Raw genomic sequence first — 26,765 nt, forward strand, 5'->3', positions numbered from 1 at the left:
TGCAGTGGCGCAATCTCAGCTCACTGCATCCTCCACCTCCTGGGTTCAAGCAATTTTCTTGCCTCAGACTCCCGAGTAGCTGGGATTACAGGCACCTGCCACCACGCCCGGCTAATTTTTTTTGTATTTTTAGTAGAGATGGGGTTTCACCGTCTTGGCCAGGCTGGTCTTGAACTCCTGACCTTGTGATCCACCTGCCTCAGCCTCTCAAAGTGCTGGGATTACAGGCGTGAGCCACCACTCCTGGCCCTCAGTACTTGAAAATTTTCGTACTGAAGTTTAAAAATGCCTCTTAATAGATAATTTTATAATTTTTTTCATGCTCCTAAAAATGCGTGCTTGATTGTAATCTGTTATACTCTTTTGTTTTCTAATAATCACTATTCTTTTAACTTTTTAATTTTTCCCCGTCATTAGATTTATTGTATTTTCTCTTTTAACTTGAATGCTTTCTGTGTTTTTCTGTTGTTTCTTTGGTAAAGAAGCAGCATTCAATTTCCCTCAGTATAGTTTTGGCTTAATTTTGTAGGTTTTGCTATGTAGTGTTATTGTAGTGTACTCTAAATTGCAGTGATTTTTCTTTGACCCAGCAGTTATTTAAGAGTACATTAGTTAAGAGCTTGGTCTCCAGGGTCATGGACCTGGGATTGGTTCTAGCTCTACTACTTACTAGCTACATTATCTTTTTTTTTTTTTTTTTTTTTTTTTGCCCCATTCACCACTGATCGGGAAGCATCACTATATTATCTTGAGTAAGAAATTTCAGTGTTCTTAAACTTCAGTTTTCTTATCTGTACAATGATATCAGCTCCAATCCCATAAGCTGATATAAAGATGAATACATGTTCTTTGCTTAGTTTAATATCAGGTGTATGTTAAATAGCCAATTTTTGCTGTTATTCTGAGAAGTTGTGTTTTATTTTGTTCTTTTATTATTTTCTGGTTTCATTTTATTGTTCTAGAAAACTTGGTCTATTTTATTTAGTGTTTGAATTCAGTAAGTTTTTTTGTGTTCTAATGTCGAGTGTATGCTTAGTTTTTACAATTTTTCCATTGGTGCTTGAAAAAGGGAATAATTTGTATACAGATGTGGATTTAAATATATCCAGTTATTTTGTTGATAACATAAGTGGATATATTTTTCTGAATATACTTTTAATATTTATGGAATTCTTAAATATGAAAAATTATGGAATATTTACTTATATTATTTTAAGGGTAGGGGTGTGTCAGTGAACAAAACTGACAAAAATTTCTGCCCTCCTGCAGCTTAATTTCTGGAAGGGGCAGGATGGCAGACAAAATTTATGATTTGTTGGGTGTTGAGAGTAGAGAAATAAAGGAGGGCTTTTAGGGTGGGAAATGAAGTTTACATTTTTAGGTAGGTGGGCAGAGAAGTCCTCACTAAGGAAGTGATCATTTGAGCAAAGGTTTGAAGAGATGAGACAGCAAGCCATGCAGCTGTCTGGGTAGATAGTGTACCAGGTAGAGGGAAGATGAAGGGCAAAGGTTCTTATGTGGTCAAGAGTCCGTCTTGATTGAGGAACACCAAGAAGGCCAGAGGGTTAGAGCAGAGGAAGAGAGCGAACGAGTAGTAGGAAAAATGGTGTCACAGAGGCAACAGAATGAAAGATCACATAGGATGTTAAAGGCAAAATTTTAGTAAGAGAGATGGGAAGCCATTAGAGGGTTTTGAGCAGGAGAGAGACATGACTTGACCTGTATTAACAATCACTGCAGCTGCTGTTAGGAGTTGACTGATGGGGTTGAAGGGACAGAGGAAGGTTGGAAGCAAGGAGACTAGCTGGAGAGATGTTGAAGTAATCCTAGTGAGAGGTGTTGGCTTAGACCAGTGTGGTAGCAGTAGAAGGTGGAAAGCGGGTGGAGGATTTTTAGGTATTTTTGAGGGTAAAGTCAACAGGATTTTCTGATGGACGAGACGTGGTGTGTAAGAAAAACAGAGGTGTTAGAGAGAACTCGAAGGTTTTTGGCCTGAGCACCTGGAAGAATGGCAATATTACTACCTGATCTGGGGACTATTGGGGAAGAAGCAGATTTTGGGGAAAAGAACAGGATGTTAGATTTGGACATACTAAGCTTGATGTTCTCAACCTTTGTATTCTTTTGATTTGAGATCTATTAAGGACTGCTAGAGTTGAAGTAAAGTGTTCCCACTGCAACTGTCTTTCCCCTTGTATTTTCTGTAGTCTTTGTTGTGTACATTTCAGTGCTGTTACTGATCACATAAGCCTTCATATGGAGTGTACCTGCTTTGGTCAAATTTATCTGCTACGTTGTGTTAAATGCTTTTTACTTTGTAGTTTGTTTTATCTAATATTAGTATTGTGACTTCTGCTTTCTTTTGGTTGGTTGTTTATTTCTTATCTTTTTATTTAACTTTTATTAGAGAATTAAAAGTGGCTAAGAAACAGCATATGATTGAATTGTTTTTGACTCACTGTGTCAGTACTTTTTCCTTTAATAAATTGTTTAATATATATATATATACTTATTGTCAACAGATATACTTGTTACTTCTTTGTAAAGTTGGTAGACATTCTCACATATTCTAGCAAGGACTCAGGATTTTTTTTCTTTTTTTTTTTTTTTGAGACGGAGTCTTGCTCTGTCGCCCAGGCTGGAGTGCAGTGGCGCAATCTCGGCTCACTGCAAGCTCCGCCTCCCGGGTTCACGCCATTCTCCTGCCTCAGCCTCTCCGAGTAGCTGGGACTACAGGCGCCCGCCACCACGCCCGGCTAATTTTTTGTATTTTTTAGTAGAGACGGGGTTTCACCGTGGTCTCGATCTCCTGACCTCGTGATCCGCCCGCCTCGGCCTCCCAAAGTGCTGGGATTACAAGCGTGAGCCACCGCGCCCGGCCTTTTTTTCTTTTTAAACACGATGAACTACCAGCTAAATAGAGAACATAATCTTGAGTCATGATCATTTTTCTTTGAACTATCACCCTATTGCTATTTCGCTTCATGAGAGTTAATGCTTATGAGTAGAAATTTGAAGGCAGCCTTACTCTTTCCTTTGTAGATAGCCTGTTTTCTTCCATCTCCATACTTAATAGGATCCTTTAATCTTTGAAATTTAGGAGTCGTCCCTTGTGTTAGTCACTTAAAAAATAATTTATTTTGAAATAATTTCAGTCTTATACAGAGATCCCATATCCCCTTCATCGAGATTTCACAATTGTCCCCATTTTACAACATTTTTTCCATCTCCCTCCCTGCCTCCTCTAATAAATACACGTTTATTATCATTCATCTCTTTTCTGAACTATTTGAGAGGGAATTATAGACATGATGTATTATTTCCTTTAAATACCCCATAATGTATTTCAGCAAGACAAGGCTATAACTACTCTCGAACCATACAAATAAGGAAATCAGCATTAATACAATACAGATGCATTCACAGACTCCATTCAGATTTCACCAGCAGTTCCTTTTCCTGGATCTCAGTGTCTCTTCTTCCTCCCGGTTCCAGATCCAGTCCTGGATCGTGGACTGCATTTAGCTGCCATGTCCCTTAGTTTCCTTCAACATGGAACAGTTTCTTGGTTTTTTTTCCCTAACTTAACTCATGATCAAATGTGTGCCATTCATATTGACAGGAATACTACAGAAATGATGCTGTAGGGTTAGGAGTTAGGGGATGTAATTTGTGCATCACACAGGAGGCACTTGACGTTCACCCATCTACATGATGCTTTTGCTTTTTGTTTGTTTGAGATGGAGTCTTGCTCTGTCACCCAGGCTGGAGTGCAGTTGTGTGATCTCAGCTCATTGTAACCTCCACCTCCCAGGTTCAAGCAATTCTCATGCCTCAGCCTCCTGAGTAGCTGTGATTACAGGCACATGCTGCCATGCCTGGCTAATTTTTGTATTTTTAGTAGAGACAGGCTTTCACCTTGTTGGCCAGGCTGGTCTCGAACTCCGGACCTCAAGTGATCTGCCCACCTCAGTCTCCCAAAGTGCTGGGATTACAGGTGTGAGCCACCATACCCTGCTGACATGATATCAATCCTGATCACCTGTTCATGTTATTGTCTGCCAGGTTTCTCTACTGTAAAGACACGCGTTTCTCTTATAATTGATAAATATTATTGTGGAGTGATATTCTGATACTCTTTTAGTAGCCTGTTTCTTGTCAAACCTCCATTCACCAACCTTAACATACATTCAAGACTCCCGCTTGAATTATCAGCCACTAATGATGGTACCACATTATTTTCTATTTTGTTTCTTTAATTCCTTCCACATTAATTAGTTGCCAGTTTTTCTCCCCCATGCCAATTATTTTATTCATGATTCTTTTCATTTATATCAGTATGGACTACTACTATTTTATGCCATGGGGTTGTAAAATCTTGACCATTTATTATGATACTTGAATTGTGATAGATTTGGTCACTGGATTTTCTTTCAGCTGGTCTCTGTGTGCTTTTGTCATGATTCTATGAATACTGTCTTTGTTTTTTGGCATAAGATGTTCCAGTCTTTTTCCTGCCCCAGCTCTGGGATCAATTACTGCTCCAGGAAACCTGGTTCTTTTTAGTGGAAGATGGCATTTAGAAACCAAGATTTGGGCACTTGATGTGATCCTTGTTTGGGATACCATTGCTTCTAGTCTTTCTCAGTGTACAGAGATAGGAAATATATATACACACACACATACACATATGTACACACCATATACAATACAGGCATCTATATCTATTTCTATATTTATATTTATACAGGCATACCTTGTTTTATTGTGCTTTGTGTCACTGCATTTTGGAGATACTGCATTTTTCACAAATTGAAGGTTTGTGGCAACCCTTTGTTGAGTAAGCCTTATTGGCACCATTTTTTTTTCAATACCATGTGCTCACCTTGTGTCTCTGTGTCACATTTTGGTAATTTTCACAGTATATCAAACTTTTTCATTACTGTGTCTTTCATGGTGATTTGTGATCAGGTGATCTTTGACATGACTATTGTAATTGTTTTGGGGCACTGCAAACCACACCTACATAAGAAAGAGAAAATTCATGTGCTCTGACTGCTGACTGGCCAGTTCCCCATCTTTCTCCCTCTCTTCAGGCTTCCCTATTTCCTGAGACACAGTATTGAAATTAGTCCAATAATAACCCTACGATGGCTTCTAAGTGTTCAAGCAAAAGAAAGAGTCACACATTTTTCACTTTAAATCAAAAGCTAGAAATGATTAAGCTTAGTGAGGAAGGCATGTCAGAAACCGAGATCGTGCAGAAGCTGGGCCTCGGGCACCAAACAGCCAATTTGTGAATGCAAAGGAAGAGTTCTTAAGGAAAGGAAAAGTGCTACAGTGAACACACGAATGATAAGAAAGGGAAACTGCCTGACTGCTAATACAGAAAAGGTTTCAATGGTCTAGACAGAGGATTAAACAAGCCACAGCATTCCTTTAAGCCAGAGCCTGATCCAGAGGAAGGCCCTAACTCTCTTTAATTCTGTGGAGGCTGAGAGAGGTGAGGAAGCAGCAGAAGAAAAGTTTGAAGCTAGCAGAGGCTGGTTCATGAAGTTTAGGGAAAGAAGCTGTTTCCATAACAGAGCAAGGTGAAGCAGCAAGGTCTGATGTAGCAGTTGCAGCAAGTTATCCAGAAAATCTAGCTGAGATAATTGAAGGTGTCTTTACTAAACAACAGATTTTCCCTGTAGACAAAACAGCCTTCTATTGAAAGAAGATGTCATCTGGGACATTCACAGCTAACGAGAAGTCAGTGCATGACTTCAAAGCTTCCAAGGTCAGGCTGTGACTCTCTTGTTAAGGGCTAATACAGCTGGTGACTTTAAGTTGAAGCTAGTGCTCGTTTACCATTCCAGAAATCCTAGAGTCCTTAAGAATTATGCTAAATCTACTTTGCTCTATTAGTAGAACAACAAAGCCTGGGTGACAGCGCATCCATGGCAATGCACCAGGCCACCCAGCAGCTCTAATGGACAAAGATGAGGAGATTAATGTTGCTTTCATGCCTACTAAGAGAGCATTCATTCTGCAGCCCATGCATGGATCAAGGAATAATTTGGACTTCTAAGTCTTATTATTTAAGAAATAAATTTTGTAAGGCAGTAGCTGCCACGAGTAGTGATTCCTCTGATGGGTCTGGACAAAGTAAATAAACCTTCCGGAAAGGATTCACCATTCTAGATGCCATTAAAAATATTTGTGTTTCATGGGAGGAGGTCAAAATATCAATATTAACAGGAGTTTGGAAGAAGTTGATTCCAACCCTTATGGATGATTTTGAAGGGTTCAAGACTTCAATGGAGGAAGTAACTAGATGTGGTGGAACTAGCAAGGGAACTAGAATTAGAAGTGGAGTCTGGAGATGAAACTGAATTGCTGCAGTTTCATGACAAAATTTGAACAGATGAGGAGTTGCTTCTTATGGAAGAACAAAGGAACTGATTTCTTGAGTTGGTATGTGCTCCTGGTGAATATGCTGTGAACCCTTGAAATGACAAAAAAGGATTTAGAATATTCCATGAACTTAGTTGATAAAGCAGCGGCAGAGTTTGAGAGGACTGATTGCGGTTTTGAAAGAAGTTCTGCTGTGAGTAAAATGCTATACAACAGCATTTTATATTCTCCAGAGAAACTTCATTGTTGACTTGTTTTAAGAAACTGCCACAGACACCCCAGCCTGATCAGTCAGCAGTCATCAACAATAAGGCAAAATACTCTACCAGCAAAAAGATTAAAACTCACTGAAAGCTCAGATGATAAGCATTTTTATATTTTATTATTTTTATTTTTTGAGAATGAGACAGAGGCTTGCTCTAATACCCAGGCTGGAGTGCAGTGGTGCGATCTCGACTCACTGAAACCTTTTGCCTCCTGGGTTCAAGCGATTCTCATGCCGCAGCCACCAAGAGCAGCTGGGATTACAAGGTGTGCACCAGCACACCCAGCTAATTTTTTAATTTTTAGTAGAGATGGGGTTTCGCCATGTTGGCCAGGCTTGTCTCAAACTCCTGGCCTCTAAGTGATCCACCCTCCAGGGCCTCCCAAAGTCTTGGGATTACAGGCATGAGCCACTATGCCTGGCTGATCTTTAGCATTTTTAGCAATAAAATATTTTTAAATTAAGGTGTATGTACACTGATTTTTTTAGACATAATGCTCTTGTACATTAATAGACTATAGTATAGTATAGACATAACTTTTGGCTGGGTATGGTGACTCACGCCTGCAATCCCAACACTTGGGGAGGCGAGGCAGGTCACTTGAGCCCAGGAGTTTGTGACCAGCCTGGCCAACATGCCAGAAACCTGTTTCTACAAAAAATACAAAAATTAGCTGAGCGTGGTGGTGTACATCTCTGGTTCCGGCTACTCGGCGGGCTGAGGCGGGAGGATCATTTGCTGCCAGGAGGTTGAGGCCACAGTGAGTCTTGATCCCACCACTGTACTGCAGCCTGGGTGACAGAGACTTTGTCTCAAAAAACCAAAACAAAACAGCAAAAGAAATAACTTTTATATTCACCAGGAAACTAAAAAACTGTTTGACTTGCTTTATTGCAGTATCTGTTTTATTGTAGTAGTCTGGAACTGAACTGGCAATATCTCTGAGGTATGCCTGTATTTTTATTTATTTATTTATTTATTTAAAAATTTTTTTTTTTTTTAAGACGGAGTCTCCCTCTGTCGCCCAGACTGGAGTGCAATGGTGTGATCTCGGCTCGCTGCAACCGCCGCCTCCTAGGTTCAAGTGATTCTCCTGCCTCAGCCTCCTGAGTAGCTGAGATTACAGGCGTGTGCCACCATGCCTGGCTAATTTTTGTATTTTTAGTAGAGATTGGGTTTCACCATGTTGGTAAGGCTGGTCTCGAACTCCTGACCTCCTGATCTACCCGCCTTGGCCTCCCAAGGTGCTGGGATTACGCCCGGCCACCTGTATTTATTATAAGTTCACATTACTACCCCCATTTCCAGTCCAACATCGACTTCCCCTTTTCCTTCTTTATAAACCTCTTCTCAAATAGTGAGAAACCTGACTCCCATTATCCTCAGTATATTTACTTGTTTCTTTGGTTCCTTATATGACTCTGACGCTGCCTCTGAGGCCCAGTGTCACAGGAGAATTTCCAAGAGAGATGAGACCTCTACTTGTTCTAGGGGAGACTGCATAGGAAATTGGATTTTGGGGGTGGGGGTGGGGCGGGGGGGGTACACAGATTTATTGAGCTAGACTTCACATACCATATAATTAATCCACTTATAGTGTACAGATCAATGATATGTAGTCATTGACACAATCGATGTTAGAACCTTTTCATAACCCCCAAAAAGAAACCCCTTTACCCTTTAGTAGCTGACTTTCATTTCCTTTCCCTGGGCCTACCCAATTACTAATCTACTTCTGATGTCTAGAGATTTGCCTGTTTCTGACAGGGAAATTAGATGGTATGATCACTGAAGTATCTTCCAAACCAGCAATTTTATAAAATATCTAATTCAATCATTCTTAACAATTTTTTTTTGTTTGTTTGCTTTCACGGACTCAGACCCACTTTTTAGGGAAAAAAGGTATATATTTCATACAAAATTGTATTTGCAGTTTTAGGTGATTCATGGACATTGTGTCCCAGTTGTATATTGCTGCATAACTAACCACCCCAAAACTTAAAGGCTTAATACAATGATTGATTTATCTTTCATGGTTCTATGAATTGACTTGGCTTAGTTGGGTAATTGCCACTTGAGTACACTCATGAATTTATAGTTAAATGCAAGCTGCTGGGGCTGGAGTCATCTGAAAGTTCAAATGGGTTGGACATTCGAGGTAACTTCCTCACTTATATATTTGGACCCAGCTAGAAGAGCTGGGACATTGAGGTTGGCCAAGCATCTCTTTTCCTCTATGTGGCTTTTCCATGTGGCCACATTAAGTTTCCTCACAGCATGGCAGTCTTGTGTTAATCTTCATATTGTTACTGTCTTCCCCTAGAGTGAGATCCCAAGACTTCTAGATGGAACCTGTAGATTGTATTAGGACTTAGCCTTTTAAGCCCCAGAACATCATTTCTGTTGCATACTATTAGTTAAGCAAGTCACTAACTCCAGTAGAGATTGAAGGAGAAGGGAACGAGACTCTGCTTCTTGATACAGAACATTTGTGCATAGAAAGGGAAAGAAGGGATGACAGCCATAAAGCTGAGAACCTCTAAGCTTATTGGCACACTGCTAAATTCAGTACACTTACACTATTTTAGAACTTTAAAGAGAAAGTTACAGATAGTTCATAAATAACATTAATTATCCATTATCAGGCCCTATATTTTTATCCACAAGTGGCTTATTTCATCTTTCCATGAGCAATAGAAAAATCTGTTTTTTTTTTGTTTTGTTTGTTTGTTTTTAACTGTTACACTCTTTAGAATAAAAACCAGGGACGTCCAAGGGAGCGAATACAATCATGAGTTCTTAGTTTCTGTTTCTGGTTGGTCCAATAAAACCCCTTCCTCATCCCTCTTTTCCACTTGTCGCCAGAGACAGAAACTAAGAAGCATGGTTTCAGGCTGCTAAAGGCCTAAAACAAAACAAAACAGAACAACAACAAAATAAGGCGGATTGGACAAACTTGCAATGTATTCATTGTAGCAAAGTCTAGAGAAATAGTTCTTTTCCTTAGTTTTTGTAGTTGAACAATGAACAGCAAAAGGAGTAATAAAATATATTATCAGGTCAAACTTTATTTAAAATAATCATACTGAAATTGACCAGGAAACACATTTTAATTTAACATGGAATTAGCAGTCATTTCTTATGATATTATCCTTTGCATTTTGTAGATGACTCAAAACAATCTAAAGTGATACCAAAGAACAGAATCCATCACAAACTAGGTAAGAATATTTTTCTTTTTTAATATTTTCATTTACCTTTATTAAGTTTCTCTTTCTAAATATCTTATTTTTTCTTAAGCAGGAGAAATACAATTATGTGGATTAATTGGCAGATAAATTAAAATTATGCACTTGGTTTTTATGAATTTCATAGCAAGTCACCCACAAGCCACTGAGTTAGTCTGTTGTCCATTTATAAATCCTATTGCCCTCTCACTTTTTGCCCCATAGTAGGGGGCATGATCCTCCCTTAGCTGTGAAGCTAGGTTGGAGAATTTTATCAAAGAAACTGTAACTACCAGGTAGATGGCTTCCTTGACAGCATCTCCTTCCACTTTAATCCAGTTGACTCCTAGACAAAGCAGTAGCTAGGGTAGTAAGTAGACAAAGCTAAGAACTGTGGAACCCATGGAGAGGCCCATGTAAAGATGAACAATCCATGGTTCCCAAAGAGATATTTGCCAGTCAAGATACGTGATAGTTCCCACCTTTCTGTGATGTTGTGTGGCTTTCTATGTTTCTCCCTTTATTTGAGGCTGTGAGTGCTCTTGCACTTATACTCAGAGGTTACCAATGGGAGTGAAGCTTTCTCTCATTGCCTTACTCAAGAACTTAGATCTTGTCAGTATTTTGTGGGCCTATGTGATGAGACTGCTATACCTCTCAATGCTTAATGCTTGTCTTGGGGTGAAATGATGAATCAGGAGTAGGGAAAGGGAAATAAAAATGTCCTGAGCAGGGCTTCAGTATTTACAGAGGGGGACACTGAGCATTCTGCCTAAGAGCAGTAGGCAACTTCTCGTTAGCTTCAGCACAGCTTTAGCAAACAAAAAGTAGGTAAGAACATGGGAATTTGAAGATAAGCCAACACACTCAATTTAGTATACAGAACTTTGCATTGTTCAGATAAGATGAATGGACATTTAACATTGTCAACACTGAGTATTATTAAATTTTTAAGTATTTGTCAATCTGGTAGCCTGTTTTTCCGTTGGCATTTCTTTAATTGTTAGCATAAATATATGTTTTTTCTAGTCTTTTGTTTAGAAAAATATTCATGTTCTAAAAAATAAAGCATTCGTGTTCTAAAAGGCAGTCTTTCCACTGCTAAGTACCATCAGCTAAAAACCACGTATACACTTTTGTCTGACATCTTTTTATAGTATTGCCCTCCAACACACCAAATGTTCGCAGGACCAAGAGAACACGTTTGAAACCTTTGGAGTACTGGCGAGGAGAGCGAATAGATTATCAAGGAAGGCCATCAGGTAAAACTTATTTATGTTATAATGTCTATCAATAAAAAATTTGTTTACTATGTGCCAGAGACTGCACTACATGTTTATATACATTACCTTACTTAATCATCACCCCCCTAAATTTTGATAATAGGATTTAAATTCATTTTTGTCTGATTAATGTAGAGGTGCTGATATTTTCTCTTTGGTAGCTGAATGTTGCTATTCCTGTATCATCTGACAAGATTTCCAATTGCATAATATAAAGCATTAGATTAGAATGTGAGAAAATTGTAACTGGTAAAGGTAAATAGTTTTCATTATTTTTCCTATTAACCATTTTCCATTTTCTTACAGTTTTCTACAAAGTAGTGTAGGGTGGGCAAGAAAGTATAGTGTTAATCTTAGAGTTATTTTCTTTCTTATTTTTGTAGAGATGAGGCCTTGCTATGTTGTTTAGGCTGGTCTCGATCTTATGGGCTCAAGCAATCCTCCCGCTTTGGCATCTCAGAGTGCTGAGATTACAGGTGTGAGCCACTGTGCCTGGCCATATTTCCTTCTTTGATGGATATATCTAAGTCAAAGGACTAAACTCATGTGGATTTCTATAAATAGTTCATTGCTAGCCCCCCTCCTTTTTTTTTTTTTTTAAAGCCTCCGCTGATGACTGTTGATTTCAGGGGAGCAATAGGAACATCTAATCATGTTGCATCATCTAGTCCTGTTTTATCAGCCTCTGATTTAGGGTGGTAGAGATATAATGAAATTGGTTGGTATTTGTGTTATTTTAACTATTAGCTGCAGACATATATATTCTTTGGTACTTTGAAAGGAAATGTGCCATATTAAATTTAAGGAGTTTTGTTTCAAGATTTTCTGTTTCCCATGTATATTTTACTTTTTTTGTTAAATTTCAGGAGGATTCGTGATTGGTGGAATACTATCTCCAGACACAATATCGTCTAAAAGGAAGGCAAAAGAAAATACTGGAAAAGTCGACAAAAAATCTAATAAGAAAAGGATCTGTATTGATAACGATGAAAGAAGTATGAACTTATTTCTGAAAGTAACTTTTAGATTTTATTTTAAATAGGAGTACTTTGAGAAGAAGCTCTTTGCAAAATATGAAATTTACTTCCCAAAACTTCAGAAATAATACCATAGGTAAAATTCATTTTTTTAATGTCTACTTTCTTCCAAATGGAAAGTAAGCTAATTTTATTCTTAAAAAATTATTAATTGCATATTATACATTTCTTCATGAGTAAATTGCCCATTCAAATGAAACCCACCATTCCTATGCCCAAACTCTGGTTAATGTAGACATTTCTAAAGTGTTTCATATACCTCTATTTCACTTAGAGATTATGCAAAACATCACTTAATACCTTGATGATACAAGAGTTTACATGTTAAGGCTTACAGAAAATAGAAAGTTTAGGGTGTTTGCTTTTATATTAAATCATTATGGGTTTTTAAGTTTGAATTTTTGTTTATCAGAGTGATTTATAAATAGGAAGAGACTTTTATGCGTTTGACAGTTTTATAACTTCTCTATAGCTATATTTTGTACTGAACTTTTTGGGATTGAGAATAATTTTAAGTAAGTAGTTTGTATTTCAATGGTATTTCTTTTGCAGAGACTGACTTAATGGTAAATCTAGGTATACCTCTTGGAGATCCTTTGCAGCCAACGAGGGTAAAGGACCCAGAAACAAGAGAGATTATTCTCATGGGTAAGATCAGGGATGATACTGAAAATACTTAATTAAACAACTTGTAAGAAAATATTGCTTGCTTGATGATTGGCCTGTCTACTTTCCCTTTCTCTCCCCAATTCTATCAGTGCTAAAGTCCAGAAGAGAGTCTAATTCCAATGAGCAGCCTATGTGAAGACAACTGTGGGGGAATATTGATGTCAGACAGCTCCAGGGGACACTTAACACCCTGGACTTGTCCTCTGGGGCACAAGTGCTACCATCAGGAATGTCGTCTCCCCCAACAGGGTCTTGGCCTTCTTTGACCAGGAGGACACATGGGAACAGAGGCTGTTTATGGGGAATTGTAGGTAGATAGTTGGCAGATTCAAGGATACTCTTATCATGAAGCCAGGCAGGGATTGTGGGTAGGGCACAGACAAACTTCTGGGCCTACAGATGGCAGTGATGTTACCTGGGATATGAATCCTTTGTGAGGATGACTAGCAAGGGCATCAATCAGTTGTACAAATGCCAGGTTTAACCTTAAAGCTGGTGCTGCAAAGTCCTGGAAGCCTTCTGCTGTATTGGATAGGTATTAAATATTTAGTCTCTAGCAGGTCATTTAAAATCCCCAAGGGATGGGCTATAGTGGGATAGGAGTTTATGGATTACGCAACTGTTTAACAACCAGGCGCTCTCTCTCTCTCTCTCTCTCTCTCTCTATATATATATATATATATATATATATATATATATATATATATGTCAGACATATTTAAATATTTAAATATTTTAACAACTGTTATGACTCTACCATTGAGTACTAAGGGCTGTTTATCCTATATCAGAGGAGAAGTAGGTCAAATCAGAAACGCAGTAATGGTAGCCGGGCATGGTGGTGGGTGCTTGTAGTCCCAGCTACTTGGGAGGCTGAGACAGGAGAATTGCTTGAGTCTGGGAGGTGGAGATTGCAGTGAGCTGAGATCATGCCACTGCACTTCAGCCTGGGCGTGCAGACCCAGACCCTGTCTCAAAAAAAAAAAAATAATAAAACTAATTAGTTAATTTCTAAAAAAAGAAAGGTGGTAACAATGGTACTCCTACTTAAAATTTTGACCTTGAAAATAGATTTCATTTAATATCTTAACACCTTAGCAAAGGTATCTCTATATGCAGATTATTTATTTGGTAATAGAGCCTAGAAGTATGGAGTTTTGTTTAGTGTCTTAACTGAAAGCATTGCTGTACTCTGCCAGGTTATCGTGAGTGTTGTCAAAAGTTCATTTCTTATTTGTTTCTTGAATCTACTATATATATATATTTCTCTCTATATATATATTTCTATATCATGTAGTCTGTAGGATCACTAACATTCCCAAATATCCTGAGAAACAGACTCAGACATTGATGACAGAATAATTTATTAATTATAGATCTGGAAAGGTTTGTTAAGTAATGGAAATTTTTGTAAGTGAGGTAGTAATTTATGAGCAACCATTAGAACTCTGCTTTCTCACAAACTTTACCTAATAAAAATTATTAGTCAAGCAGGAAAAAAAATCTATTGGCATGGTGATGATACATTTGTGGTTTATGTTAAACTTTAAAAATAGAGAATTCTTTTTTGTATCTCAGCTAATTTTATTTTCTGTCTCAGTTCCTATAATACTGCCATTCTTATTATTCAACTGGTACTAACTGCTTACGTTTTGCCAGACAATATTCTAAATAGTTTACACATACTCACTTGCTGATACTCATTCAGCTGGTACCAACTGCATACTTTTTTCCAGACAATATTTTAAATAGTTTACACATACTCACTCGTTGATACTCATTCAGCTGGTACCAACTGCATACTTTTTTCCAGACAATATTTTAAATAGTTTACACATACTCACTCGTTGATACTCACAGCAGCTCATTAACATCGAATAGATGAACTTAGTATTATTCCATTTTACCGAAAAGGAAATTGAGGCACAGTGAGAGAGAGCTTAAGTAACTTGCCTAAGGTCATGCAGCTTTTAAGACAGAGACAGGATTTGACCTTTGGCATTCTAGCTCCAGAGTTAATGATCTGAAACAACTCTCTCTCTCTAAGGCAGATTTATATCCAGAAATAACTCTTTATTATATATATGTGTATATGTTATATCATTAACCAATATTGCTGTTGTTTTATATTCGTATTACTGTTTTACTCCTAGATCTTATAAGGCCGCAAGATACATATCAGTTTTTTGTTAAGCATGGTGAGTTGAAGGTCTATAAGACATTGGATACACCCTTTTTTTCTACTGGGAAATTGATATTAGGGCCACAAGAAGAAAAGGGAAAGCAGCATGTTGGCCAGGATATATTGGTGAGTACTTTTTTTATATATTTATGTTTCGCTCTTGGTAGAACTCTGATTTGTTGGATTTGATGAGACATTAAAATGCTGTTTTCTCAGAAATGAAATTCTATTACTACACCACACAGAGAAAGGTTTTTATTTGTTAAATCTGTTTAGTGTCAACCAGCCAACAGTTATTTGACAGTATCTGTTCTCTGCATAGCACTGTATTTTGAAATTCAGAAATTTAAGAAATGTTCTTTACTTAAAAACATCTTAAATATAGGTTTGCAAACAAATCATTAGAATTTTAGTGCTGGGGGGGATTATAGAGATTAAATCTAATTCCACATTTCTATGATAATGCAGTAGAGAAATGGGTTAAAAGACTTCTTCAAAAATCACTTACATCCCAGTTACCCTGATTTGATCATTATACATTGCATACAGGTATTAAAATGTGACATGTACCATGTAAAATTATTATATATCAATAAAACAGTAACCTGAGAAAAAAGTAAATAAAAATGAGTGAGATTATAAAAAAAAACTACTTCACTATTTAGCAATAGACTCAGGAATTAAGAGCTAGTTGCTTCAATAAGTACTAAATAATATACTATTATATGTAACAATATTACTGGCTGAAGTTGTAATGAGATTCAAGGTGAGTCCGTTTCTATCTTCTCCTTCTTTCTCTTTATCTCCTTTCTTCCACCCCCACCCCCATTTAGAGACATACACCTCTGCAACATTGGTCTGTTTTATATGTGTGTGTGTGTGTGTGTGTGTGTGTGTGTATGTATAACAGGAATATTTTATATATATATATAAAATATTTGTAGTCTGAGTTTGAAAATGGTAGAATATAGAATTTGAAAAGCACCAAATTTTAAGAATATTTAACATTATACCAGCAGTTAAAAAATATACCTAAGGAACATTTCTCAGTATCTGACATTTCAGGAGTCTGAAATTGTGCTACTAAAGTATCACGTTCAGAATGATTCTCTTTACCAACAAACTTAAAGTAAATTCAAAAAGGAGGGAAAAGTTGTGAAGGCTCTTGAGTTTATATTAACAAAGAAGGGCAAATTTAGGCAAGGCAAGGAAAAGATACATATGAAAGTCAAAGATTATTACTACGTCAGTATAGTTAGAATCATGATTTAAAATAATTTAACAATATTCGTTAATTCAAACTGAAAATGTTATAGGCCTCCAATTATTATTATGAGTGAAAATAACACATTTTAAAAGCATAGATGTTCCCTGTATAATAATAAAATAACTAATAATGAGGATAAACATGAAATATCACTGAACTAATAGCAGTTACCTATTAAACTGTAATGCCTTTATTATACAAAAGGAAATTTGAGTAATCAATGTTTAAAAGTGTGTAATCTGGCTAATATTCAAAGGAATACACATTTAAATCCAAATGACACTTTATAGTTACTGAGTTAATGGAAATTATTAGAAAAGTATTCATACCCTGTGACCTGTGAATCTCATTTCTAGAAATTTTTCCCAGGGAAGTAATTTGAAAGTTCAGAGTGAGGGGTGCTGAACGTATGTAGTTATTTATTGAATCATTGATGGTAATTGCAGAATTAGAAACCACTACAATGTGCTACAGGAAGAAAATGGTTATATTTTAATTTCGACTTAGTAATGGGGTAAACCATTCTATGACATAATAAACAGTTATACAGAACTTATGTGTTCGAGGCACTGCACTAAGCACATTAAAATTAGTTTGAGCATTTTATTTTGAAGAACAGCCATATATGAAGACCCTTGGGATAAACGTTTAAGCAAATATGCAAGATAGAAGTTCTTTGTATATAGTATCTATTTTTCTAACTAGAATTTAAAAATGTGAATAAAATCTTGAAGAGAATACATGTTTTACTCTGTGATTATGTAGTTATTTTAGTTGATTTTATTTCTTCTATATATTACCTTTAACTTTTTATAATGAAAATTAAAGCTGAAGTTTTTTTAACAAGACTAGTATTTTTACATTTTCAAACATGAAGCACACTTACAAATATATGCTTTTGAAAACAATAATAAAGAGGACAAGATGGAGAACAGCATAGGCCGTTAACTCTCAAACACTGCTAGAGAAGATTTAAAAGAGAAGAGTAGTAGGTTTATTAAAATCAAACTACAGAAGAATTTACACATTAATTATGAGAACTGGTTGTAGAACTTCCCAGGAGACAAGAAGGAAATTAAAAAGTAGAAAATATTAAAGTTAAATAATGTAGAGAAGAGAGAAAAACATGCCTAAATTCAAATAATAAGAATTTCAGGAGAGAGAAAAAACCCAATGAAAAATGGTTGAGAATATTTTTAAAATTAGACAAATGTTCCAGAGCTAAAAAAAACAAAAAGGTGACAGCAGCCTACTTAAAAGAACCAGTTCCTTGGAGGAATGCCTGATTCTAGGCCTGAAACTGAGCTTGGAATCCATAGCAAACTACTAATCAGAAACCATTAAGATTGGGTCATGTTTCAGGTTCCAACTTGAAGATGCTACCACTGGCTGGCTAAGGATATGAAACTTGAGTATTAACAAGAATAACTTCAGTAGATTGATAGGTATCAATTATATGTAAATCCATGAATTTGTAAGACGACTACTACTACTACTACTACTACTACTACAACAACCAAAATTTGTTACTGTTGGAGGATTCTAGGAAGCCAACTCACTTTAACAACTGATTCTGCCTTTTCTATATAAACTGTTCTATTAGGTAATCAAATAATAGATGAGTTTGTTCTTATTAGAATAATATTCCAGCTAATGAGTGAAGAAGGAATGTTGGAGTTAAAATACTAACATTTGCAATCCCTGATAAGCTATTGGGATCTAGGCATCAAGGCTCAGTGGCTGACAGATAACTAAAAAGAATACAACCAGGCATTATGTGCCTCCTGATAGAAAAATACAACACTATCCAAGAAATAGTCTTGCCAACCCCATGCCTTAAAAAAGAAAAAAAAAACAAAAACCCAAAAGCAAATACAAAACCTGAATCTGATCAAGACTCTAGATTTAACTACCAGTTTACAAGAAATAAAGTGTGGTGAAACCTTTCAAATGATACCTGGAATATAGTCAGCAAAATCCACCCACATGAAGATTTTTATGACAAAATGCTTAATGTTTTCAATAAATTAAATGTAAGAAATAAAAAAGAACCAGGTGGAACCTAGGGAATCAGGGTTTCTCAACCTTGGCACTAGTAACATTTTTGATTAGATACTTCTTTGTTGTAATGGGGACCATCCTGTAGGTAAGGCCCTGTAAGTAGAAGCTTACCTGGCCTCTACTCATTAGATTCCAGTAGCACCACTCTAGTTGTGACAAAATCAAATATGTCTTCAGAAATTGTCCGTTGTCCCTGAGAGGCAAAATCACCTTGATTGAGAACCACTAATATTGATTGAGAAATTTAAGAAACAGATCAACCAATCACTGTTATGTGATGCTAACCTGGATCCTGATTCAAAGAAACCCTTGAAGATATGTTTAACTGGTGATTGGAAATTTGACCGTTAACTAGATATTCGGTATTAAATATTTATTTTTTAGGTGTGATAACAGTATTGTGGTTATGTTTTTTAGAAGCACTTGATCTTTCAGTACATACTGAAATATTTGCAGATGAATTATGATACTGGGCATTTATTTCAAAATAAGGTGGAGTGAGGATAGTAGACTCTGGCTTGGGCAGGTGGTTAGCATTAAGTATTCATGAGAGTTCATCATTCTATTTTTGTATGTTTCAAAAGCTTTCTTAATTAAATGTTTACAGAAATGAGGAGTGGTGTGCTTAGAGAACCAAATTGAATAGATGAGAAAAAAACACTAGAAATATATACTTTTTAGTATTACTTTTTTGTCTTTTTGATTAAGACAAATTATTTTTGGATGCAATAAGAACTTTTTTTGTCTTATTAAGTTATAAAAATACCTTTGCAACATTTCAGGGGGCTTTTTTCCCCATTTAGGGAGGCAGTATATCACAGTGATTAGAGAATGAATTCTGTAATCTAAATGCCTGAGTTCAAACTCTCCCCCTTTGCCATTTACATTGTGACCTTGGAAAATTACTTAACCTCTCTGTGCCTCAGTTTCTTCATCCATAAAAAGCTACTAAGGTAGTAACTGTCTCATTAGTGGGCATCTACATTAAGTGAATAAGAATAAAGTGCTCAGAATACTGCTTGGTACAGAGTAAGTGCTATGTAAGTGCTAGCTGTTACTGTTATTCTGGTATATTATGATCGTTGTACAAAGTAGTGATAAAAAATAAGGAGGAGAAATAATCATCCGAGGCAAAACATTCTTGATGGATGTCTTAGTCAGATTGGGCTGCTATAATAAGAATACCATAGACTTTGATCTGTGTCTCTTATAAGGGCACTAGTCCCATTCCTGAAGGCTCTGCGCTCAGGACCTAATTACGTCCCAAACTCCCCACCTCCTGATCCCATCACGTTGGGGATTAAGATTCCAGAGTGTGAATTTTCAGGGGACACACTAATTTCTAACAATGGCTGAATCTCAAAGTTTGAAGGCCTTATACTATTTATTTTAGTTGCTCAAAAAACCAAGTCACTGCCAGTGTGTGCTACCTATGTATAAAGTGTGAAATTTGGCATGTTTGAATATGGAAGCCAGCGTGATTGAGAGATTTATCCTTGTTTACTTTCTTAGTCTTGATGCTTGTTTAACGTATGATTTTGAGGGGAATAGGGATTTAGCTTTTTGCTTTCTTTGATTCTTCAATCAGATTGAGTAGTTTGTTGTCCTAAGTGTGTGACCTTTAAAGAGGCATACATAAAGCCTCGGTATTTTTTTAGTGTAGGTGATAATCTTTTTGAGATGGAGTCTCGCTCTGTCACCCAGGCTGGAGTGCCGTGGTGTGATCTCGGCTCACTGCAAGCTCCACCTCCCAGGTTCACGCCATTCTCCTGCCTCAGCCTCCCAAGTAGCTGGGACTACAGGCGCCCACCACCACGCCCGGCTAATTTTTCGTATTTTTAGTAGAGACGGGGTTTCACCGTGTTAGCCAGGGTGGTCTTGATCCCCTGACCTCGTGATCCGCCTACCTAGGCCTCCCAAAGTGTTGGGATTACAGGCGTGAGCCACTGCGCCCAGCGCGGTGATAATCTTTACAGTGTAGGTGATAATCTTTACAGTGTAGGTGATAATCTTTACAGTGGCTCTAGAATTTTCATAAGCCAGTAAATAATAAGGAAAAACAAAAGAAATCTCTTCCTGTATTACAATGGTCCCCAACCTTTTTGGCACCAAGGACTGGTTCGTGAAAGACAATTTTTCTTCCACAAAAATTGGTGGTGGCAGTGGGAGTTGGCATTAGATTTTCATAAGGAGCACACAACCTAGATTTCTCACATGCACATTTCACAATAGGGTTCATGTGCCTGAGAGAATCTAATGCTGCTGCTGATCTAACAGGAGGCAGAGCTCCAGCAGTAACACTCACTGGTGTGCTGCTTCCCTCCTGCTGTGTGAGCCCATTCCTAACAGGCCACTGCCAGTAGCGGTCCCTGTCCTGGGGGTTGGGGACACCTGCTGTATTAGTTTTCAGTTGCTGCTCTAACAAATTACAGCTATGAGTCACTGAGAAATGGGTCATTAAGCTATTTTGTCTTATGAACGTCCTAAGATTATATAGCCTACTATGAACCTAGGCTATATAGGATACCCTGTTGCTTCTGTACTTCAAACCTGTACAGCGTGTTTCTGTGCCGAATACTGTAGACAGTTGTATTTGTGTATCTAAATGTAGAAAAAGTACAATAAAAATATGGCATAAAAGATAAATGTTACCCTTATAGGGCACTTACCATGAATGGAGCTTGCAGGACTGGAAGTGGCCGTGGATGAGTCAGTGAGTGAGTGCTGAGTAAATGTGAAGACCTAGGATATTACTGTACACTCCCGTAGACTTTATAAATACTGTAGACTTAGGCCACACTAAATTCATAAACAGAATTTTTATTTCTTCAGTAATAAACCTCATCTAACTGTAACATTTTCACTTTATGTCCTTTTCTTGTTGTTGTTGTTAACTTTTGGACTCTTTTGTAATACTTAAAATTCAACCATACTGTTTGGCTGTATAAAAATATTTTATTTCCTTATTCTGTAAGCTTTTTTCTATTTTTTTAAACTTTTAAAACTTTTTTGTTAAAAAGTAAGACACAAACAGCACATCAGCCTTGGGCTACACAAGATGAGGATCATTATCACTGTCTTGCACCACCACATCGTGTCCCACAGTAACACACACGGAGCTGTCCTCTCCTGTAAGAACATTGCTTTCTTCTGGAATGCTTCCTGAGGGACCTGCCTGAGACTGTTTCACAGTTAACCTTTTTTTTTATAAAAGTGGTAAGGGTACACTCTAAGGTGATGGATAAAAGTATAGTAAATACATAAGCCAGTGGCTTAGTTGTTTATTATCATCACCAAGTGTTTTGTACTACACAAAATTGTGTTATACTTTATTTTTTATTTCAATAGGTTTTGGGGAACAAGTAGTGTTTGGTTACATAGATAATTTCTTTTTTTTTTTCTTTCATTGAGATAGAGTCTCCCACTGTCACCCAGGCCGGAGTGGCATGATATCGGCCCACTGCAGTCTCTGCCTCCCGGGTTCAAGCAATTCTCGTGCCGCAGCCTCTCAAGTAGCTGGGATTACAGGATGTATTAGTCCTTTCTCATACTCCTATAAAGAACTGCCCAAGACTGGGTAATTTTTAAAGGAAAGAGGTTTAATTGACTCACAGTTCTGTGGAGCTGGGGGTGCCTGAGGAAACTTACAATCATGGCAGAAGGGGAAGCAAACATGTCCTTCTTCACATGGTGGCAGCAAGGAGAATTGCCAAGCAGGGGGAAAAGCCCCTCATAAAACCATCAGATCTTGTGAGAACTTCACTCTCATGAGAACAGCATGAGGGTAACTGCCCCCATGATTCAACTACCTCCCACTGGGTCCCTCCCATGACATATGGGGATTACGGCAACTACAATTCAAGGTGACATTTGGGTGGGGAGACAAAGCCAAACGATATTACAAGAGAGAATTTATTTAGTGGTGATTTCTGAGATTTTGGTGCACCTATCACCTGAACAGTGTACATTGTACCCACTGTGTAGTCTTTTATCCCTCTCCTCCTCCCACCCTTCCCCCGAGTCCTCAAAGTCCATCGTATCATTCTTAGGCCTTTGCATCCTCATAGCTTAGCTCTCACTTGCAAGTGAGAACATACGATGTTTGGTTTTCCATTCCTGGGTTACTTTATTAGAATGATGGTCTCCAACTCCATGCAGGTTGCTGCAAATGCCATCCATTATTTCATTCCTTTTTATGGTTGAGTACTATTCCATGGTACATGTATACCACATTATCTACTTGTTGATTAATGGACATTTGGGTTGGTTTCATATTTTTGCAGTTGCACGTTATGCTGCTATAAATGTACGTGTGCAAGTGTCTTTTTCATATAATGACTCACTTTTCTTCTGAGTAGGTACCCAGTAGTGGGATTGCTGGATCAAATGGTAGATCTACTTTTAGCTCTACTAAGGTTTTCCATAGCGTTTGTACTAGTTTACATTCCCACCACTAGTGTAAAATTGTTCCCTTTTCACTGCATCCAGGCCAACATCTACTATTTTTTGATTATGGCCATTCTTGCAGGAATGAGGTGGTATCTCATTGTGGTTTCGATTTGCATTTTCCTGATCATTAGTTGTCATTGAGCATTTTTTTGTATGCTTCTTAGCCATTTGTGTATCTTCTTTTGAGAATTGTCTATTCATGTCCTTAGCCCACTTTTTGATGAGATTGTTTGGTTTTATCTTGCTGATTTGTTTGAGTTCCATGTAGATTCTGGATATTATTCCATTGTTGGATGGACAGTTTGTGAATATTTTCTTTCACTCCGTGGGTTGTCTGTTTACTCTACCGTTGCCTGTTTACTCTGCCAATTTCTTTGGCTGTGCAGAAGCTTTTTAGTTTAATTAGGTCCCATCTATTTTGTTTTTGTTGTGTTTGCTTTTGGATTCTTGGTCATGAAGTCTTTGCCTAAGCCAATGTCTGGAAGGGTTTTTCTGATGTTATCTTCTAGAATTTTCATGGCTTCAGGTCTTAGTTTCAAGTCTTTGATCCATCTTGAGTTGATTTTGGTATAAGGCGGCAGATGAGGATCCAGTTTTATTTTTCTACTTGTGCCTTACTGATTATCCCAGCACCATTTGTTGAACAGGGTGTCCCTTCCCTACTTAGTGTTTTTGTTTGCTTTGTTGAAGATCAGTTGGCTGTAAGTATTTGGCTTTACTTCTGGGCTCTCTATTCAGTTACCTGGTCTATGTGCCTATTTTCATTTCAGTATTGTGCTGTTTCGGTAACTATATCTTTATAGTATAGTTTGAACTCAGGTAATGTGATGCCTCCAGATTTGTTCTTTTTGCTTAGTCTTCCCTTTGGCTATGCAGGCTCTTTTTTGGTTCCATAATGAATTTTAGGATTGCTTTTTCTACTTCTGTGAAGAATGATGATGGTATTTTGATGGGAATTGCATTGAATTTGTAGATTGCTTTTGGCAGTATGTCATTTTCACAATACTGGTTCTACCCATCCATGAGCATGGGATGTGTTTTCATTTGTTTATGTCGTCTATGATTTCTCACCTCTTTGGTTATGTGTATTCCAAATTATTGTTATTATTTGCGGCTATCGTAAAAGGAGTTGAGTTCTTGATTTGTTTCTCAGCTTGGTCGCTGCTGGTGTATAGCAGAGCTGTTGATTTGTGTACGTTGATTTTGTATCCTGAAAGTTTACTGAATTCACTTATCAGATCTAGGAACTTTTTGGATGAGTCTAGGGTTTTCTAGGTATATGATCATATAATTGGCAAACAGCAACAGTTTGACTTCCTCTTTTCTAATTTGGATACCCTTTCTTTCTTTTGTCCGATTGCTCTGGCCAGGACTTCCAATACTATGTTGAATAGAAGTGGTGAAAGTGGGCATCCTTGTCCTGTTTCAGTTCTCAAGAGAAACTTTTCAACTTTTTCTTGTTCAGTATGATGCTGGCTGTAGGTTGGTCATAAATGGCTTTTATTACCTTGAGTTATGCTCCTTCTATGCCGATTTTGCTGAGGGTTTTAATCATAAAGCGATGCCGGATTTTGGCAAATGCTTTTTCTGCATCTATTGAGCTGATCATGTGATTTTTGGTTTTAATTCTGTTTATGTGGTGTATCACATTTATTGACTTGCGTATTGACTTCTCTCTGTCTTTTGGAATCATTTCAGTTGGATTGGTACCAATTCTTCTTTGAATGTCTGATAGAATTCAGCTGTGAATCCATCTGGTCCTGGGCTTTTTTGTTGTTGTTGACAATTCTTTTATTACCCTTTCAATCTTGCTGCTTATTATTGGTCTATTTAGAGTTTCTATTTCTTCTTGGTTTAATCTAAGAAGGTTGTGTATTTCCAGGAAATTTATCTCTCTCTTCTGATAGATAAATTGAATGTCTGATAGAATTCAGCTATGAATCCATCTGGTCCTGGAATTTTTTTTTCTTTTTCTTTTCTTTCTTTTTGAGATGGGGTTTTGCTCTTGTTGCCCAGGCTGGAGTGCAATGGCGTGATTTCAGCTCACTGTAACCTCCACCTCCCAGGTTCAAGTGATTCTCCTGCCTCAGCCTCCCAAGTAGCTGGAAATACAGGCATGCACCACCAAGCCTGGCTAATTTTGTATTTTTAGTAGAGACGGGGTTTTGCCATGTTGGCCAGGCTGGTTTTGAACCCCTGACCTCAGGCAATCTACCTGCCTCAGCCTCCCAAAGTGTTGGGGATTACAGGCGTCAGCCACTATACCCGGCCTGGACTTTTTGTTGTTGACAATTCTTTTATTACCATTTCAATCTCATTGCTTGTTATTGGTCTTTTCAGAGTTTCTATTTCTTCCTGGTTTAATCTAGGGAGTTGTATATTTCCAGGAATTTATCTGTCTCATCTAGGTCTGGTTTGTATACATAAAGGTGTTCATATGAGCCTTGAATGATCTTTTGTCTTTCTGTGGTATCGGTTGTAATATCTCCCATTTTGTTTCTAATTGAGTTTATTTGGATCTTCTGTCTTCTTTGTTAACCTCACTAATGGTCTGTCAATTTTGATTATATTTTCATTTAGTTCTACCAAATGGCCTGATCTTCATCTGCTGGGTCTAGGTTTTGTTTGTTTTTATTTCTCTAGCTCCTTGAGGTGTGACCTTAGATTGTGTATTTGTGTTCTTTCAGACTTTTTGATGGAGGCATTTAATGCTATTAACTTTCCTGTTAGCACTGCTTTTGCTCTATCTTAGAGGTTTTGATAGGTTGTGTCACTATTGTTGTTCAGTTCAAAGAATTTTTCAATTTTCATCTTTATTTCATTGTTGACCCAACAATCATTCAGGAGCAGATTATTTAATTTCCATCTATTTGCTTGGTTTTGAGGGTTCATTTTGGAGTTGACTTCCAATTTTATTCGACTGTGGTCTGAGAGAATACTTGATATAATTTTGGTTTTCTTAAATTTATTGAGACGATTTGTGGCCTCTCATACAGTCTATCTTAGAGAATGTTCCTTGAGCTGATGAATAGAATGTATATTCTGCAGCTTTTGGGTAGAATGTTCTGTAAATATCTATTAAGTCCTGTTTCTTTGTTGACTTTCTGTCTTGATGACCTGTTTACTAATGTCAGTGGGGTATTGAAGACCCTCACTGTAAGTCTGTTGCCATCTATCTCATTTCTTAGGCCTAGTAGTAATTGTCTTATAAATTTGGGAGCTCTGGTGTTAGGTGCATATATATTTAGGATTGTGATATTTTCCTGTTGAACTAGTCCATTTCTTATTATATAATGGCCTTCTTTGTCTTTTTAACTGTTGTTGCTTTAAAGTCTGTTTTGTCTGATATAAGAATAGCTACTCCTGCTCTCTTTTGATATCCATTTGCATGGAATATCTTTTACTACTTCTTTACCTTAAGCTTATGTGAATCCTTATGTGTTAAGTGAGTCTTTTGAGGACAGCAGGTACTTTGTTGGTGAATGCTTATGCATTCTGACATTCTGTATCTTTTAAGTGGAGCATTGAAGTCATTTATATTCAATGTTAGTATTGAGATGTGAGGTACTGTTCTGTTCATTGGGCTAGTTGTTGCCTGAATACTTTGGGTGCGTGTGTGTGTGTGTGTATGTGTGTGTGTGTGTGTTTGTTTTATAGACCCTGGGAGATTTATCCTTTAAGGAGGTTCTATTTTGGTATATTTTGAGTTTTTGTTTCAAGATTTAGAACTCCTTTTAGCAGTTGTTGTAGTGCTGGCTTGTTAGTGGGGATTTCTCTCGCCATTTGTTTGTCTGAAAAAGACTTTATCTTTCTTTCATTTATGAAGCTTAGTTTTGCTGGATACTAAAATTCTTGGCTGATAATTGTTTTATTTAAGAGGGATAAAGATAGGACCTCAGTCCCATCTAGCTTGTAGGGCTTCTGCTGA

The 26,765-nt window shown here is 37.3% G+C and overlaps 1 protein-coding gene across 3 annotated transcripts in view; it reads left to right on the top strand.

Moving 5' to 3' along the window:
• CENPC (centromere protein C) overlaps nt 1-26,765 on the top strand; it is a 79,559-nt gene that overhangs the window by 47,207 nt on the left and 5,587 nt on the right. For 2 of the 3 annotated variants that reach the window (XM_055297453.2, XM_055297456.2), the window contains 5 exons: nt 9,830-9,883; nt 11,047-11,151; nt 12,039-12,167; nt 12,762-12,857; nt 15,032-15,186. In XM_055297453.2, the coding sequence (XP_055153428.1) occupies nt 9,830-9,883; nt 11,047-11,151; nt 12,039-12,167; nt 12,762-12,857; nt 15,032-15,186 (539 nt within the window). The remainder of the gene's footprint in view (nt 1-9,829; nt 9,884-11,046; nt 11,152-12,038; nt 12,168-12,761; nt 12,858-15,031; nt 15,187-26,765) is intronic. The other variant, XM_055297454.2, reaches the window with a different exon arrangement.

Source organism: Symphalangus syndactylus, chromosome 10 (genome assembly GCF_028878055.3).
Source record: "Symphalangus syndactylus isolate Jambi chromosome 10, NHGRI_mSymSyn1-v2.1_pri, whole genome shotgun sequence".
Lineage (NCBI taxonomy): Eukaryota > Metazoa > Chordata > Mammalia > Primates > Hylobatidae > Symphalangus > Symphalangus syndactylus.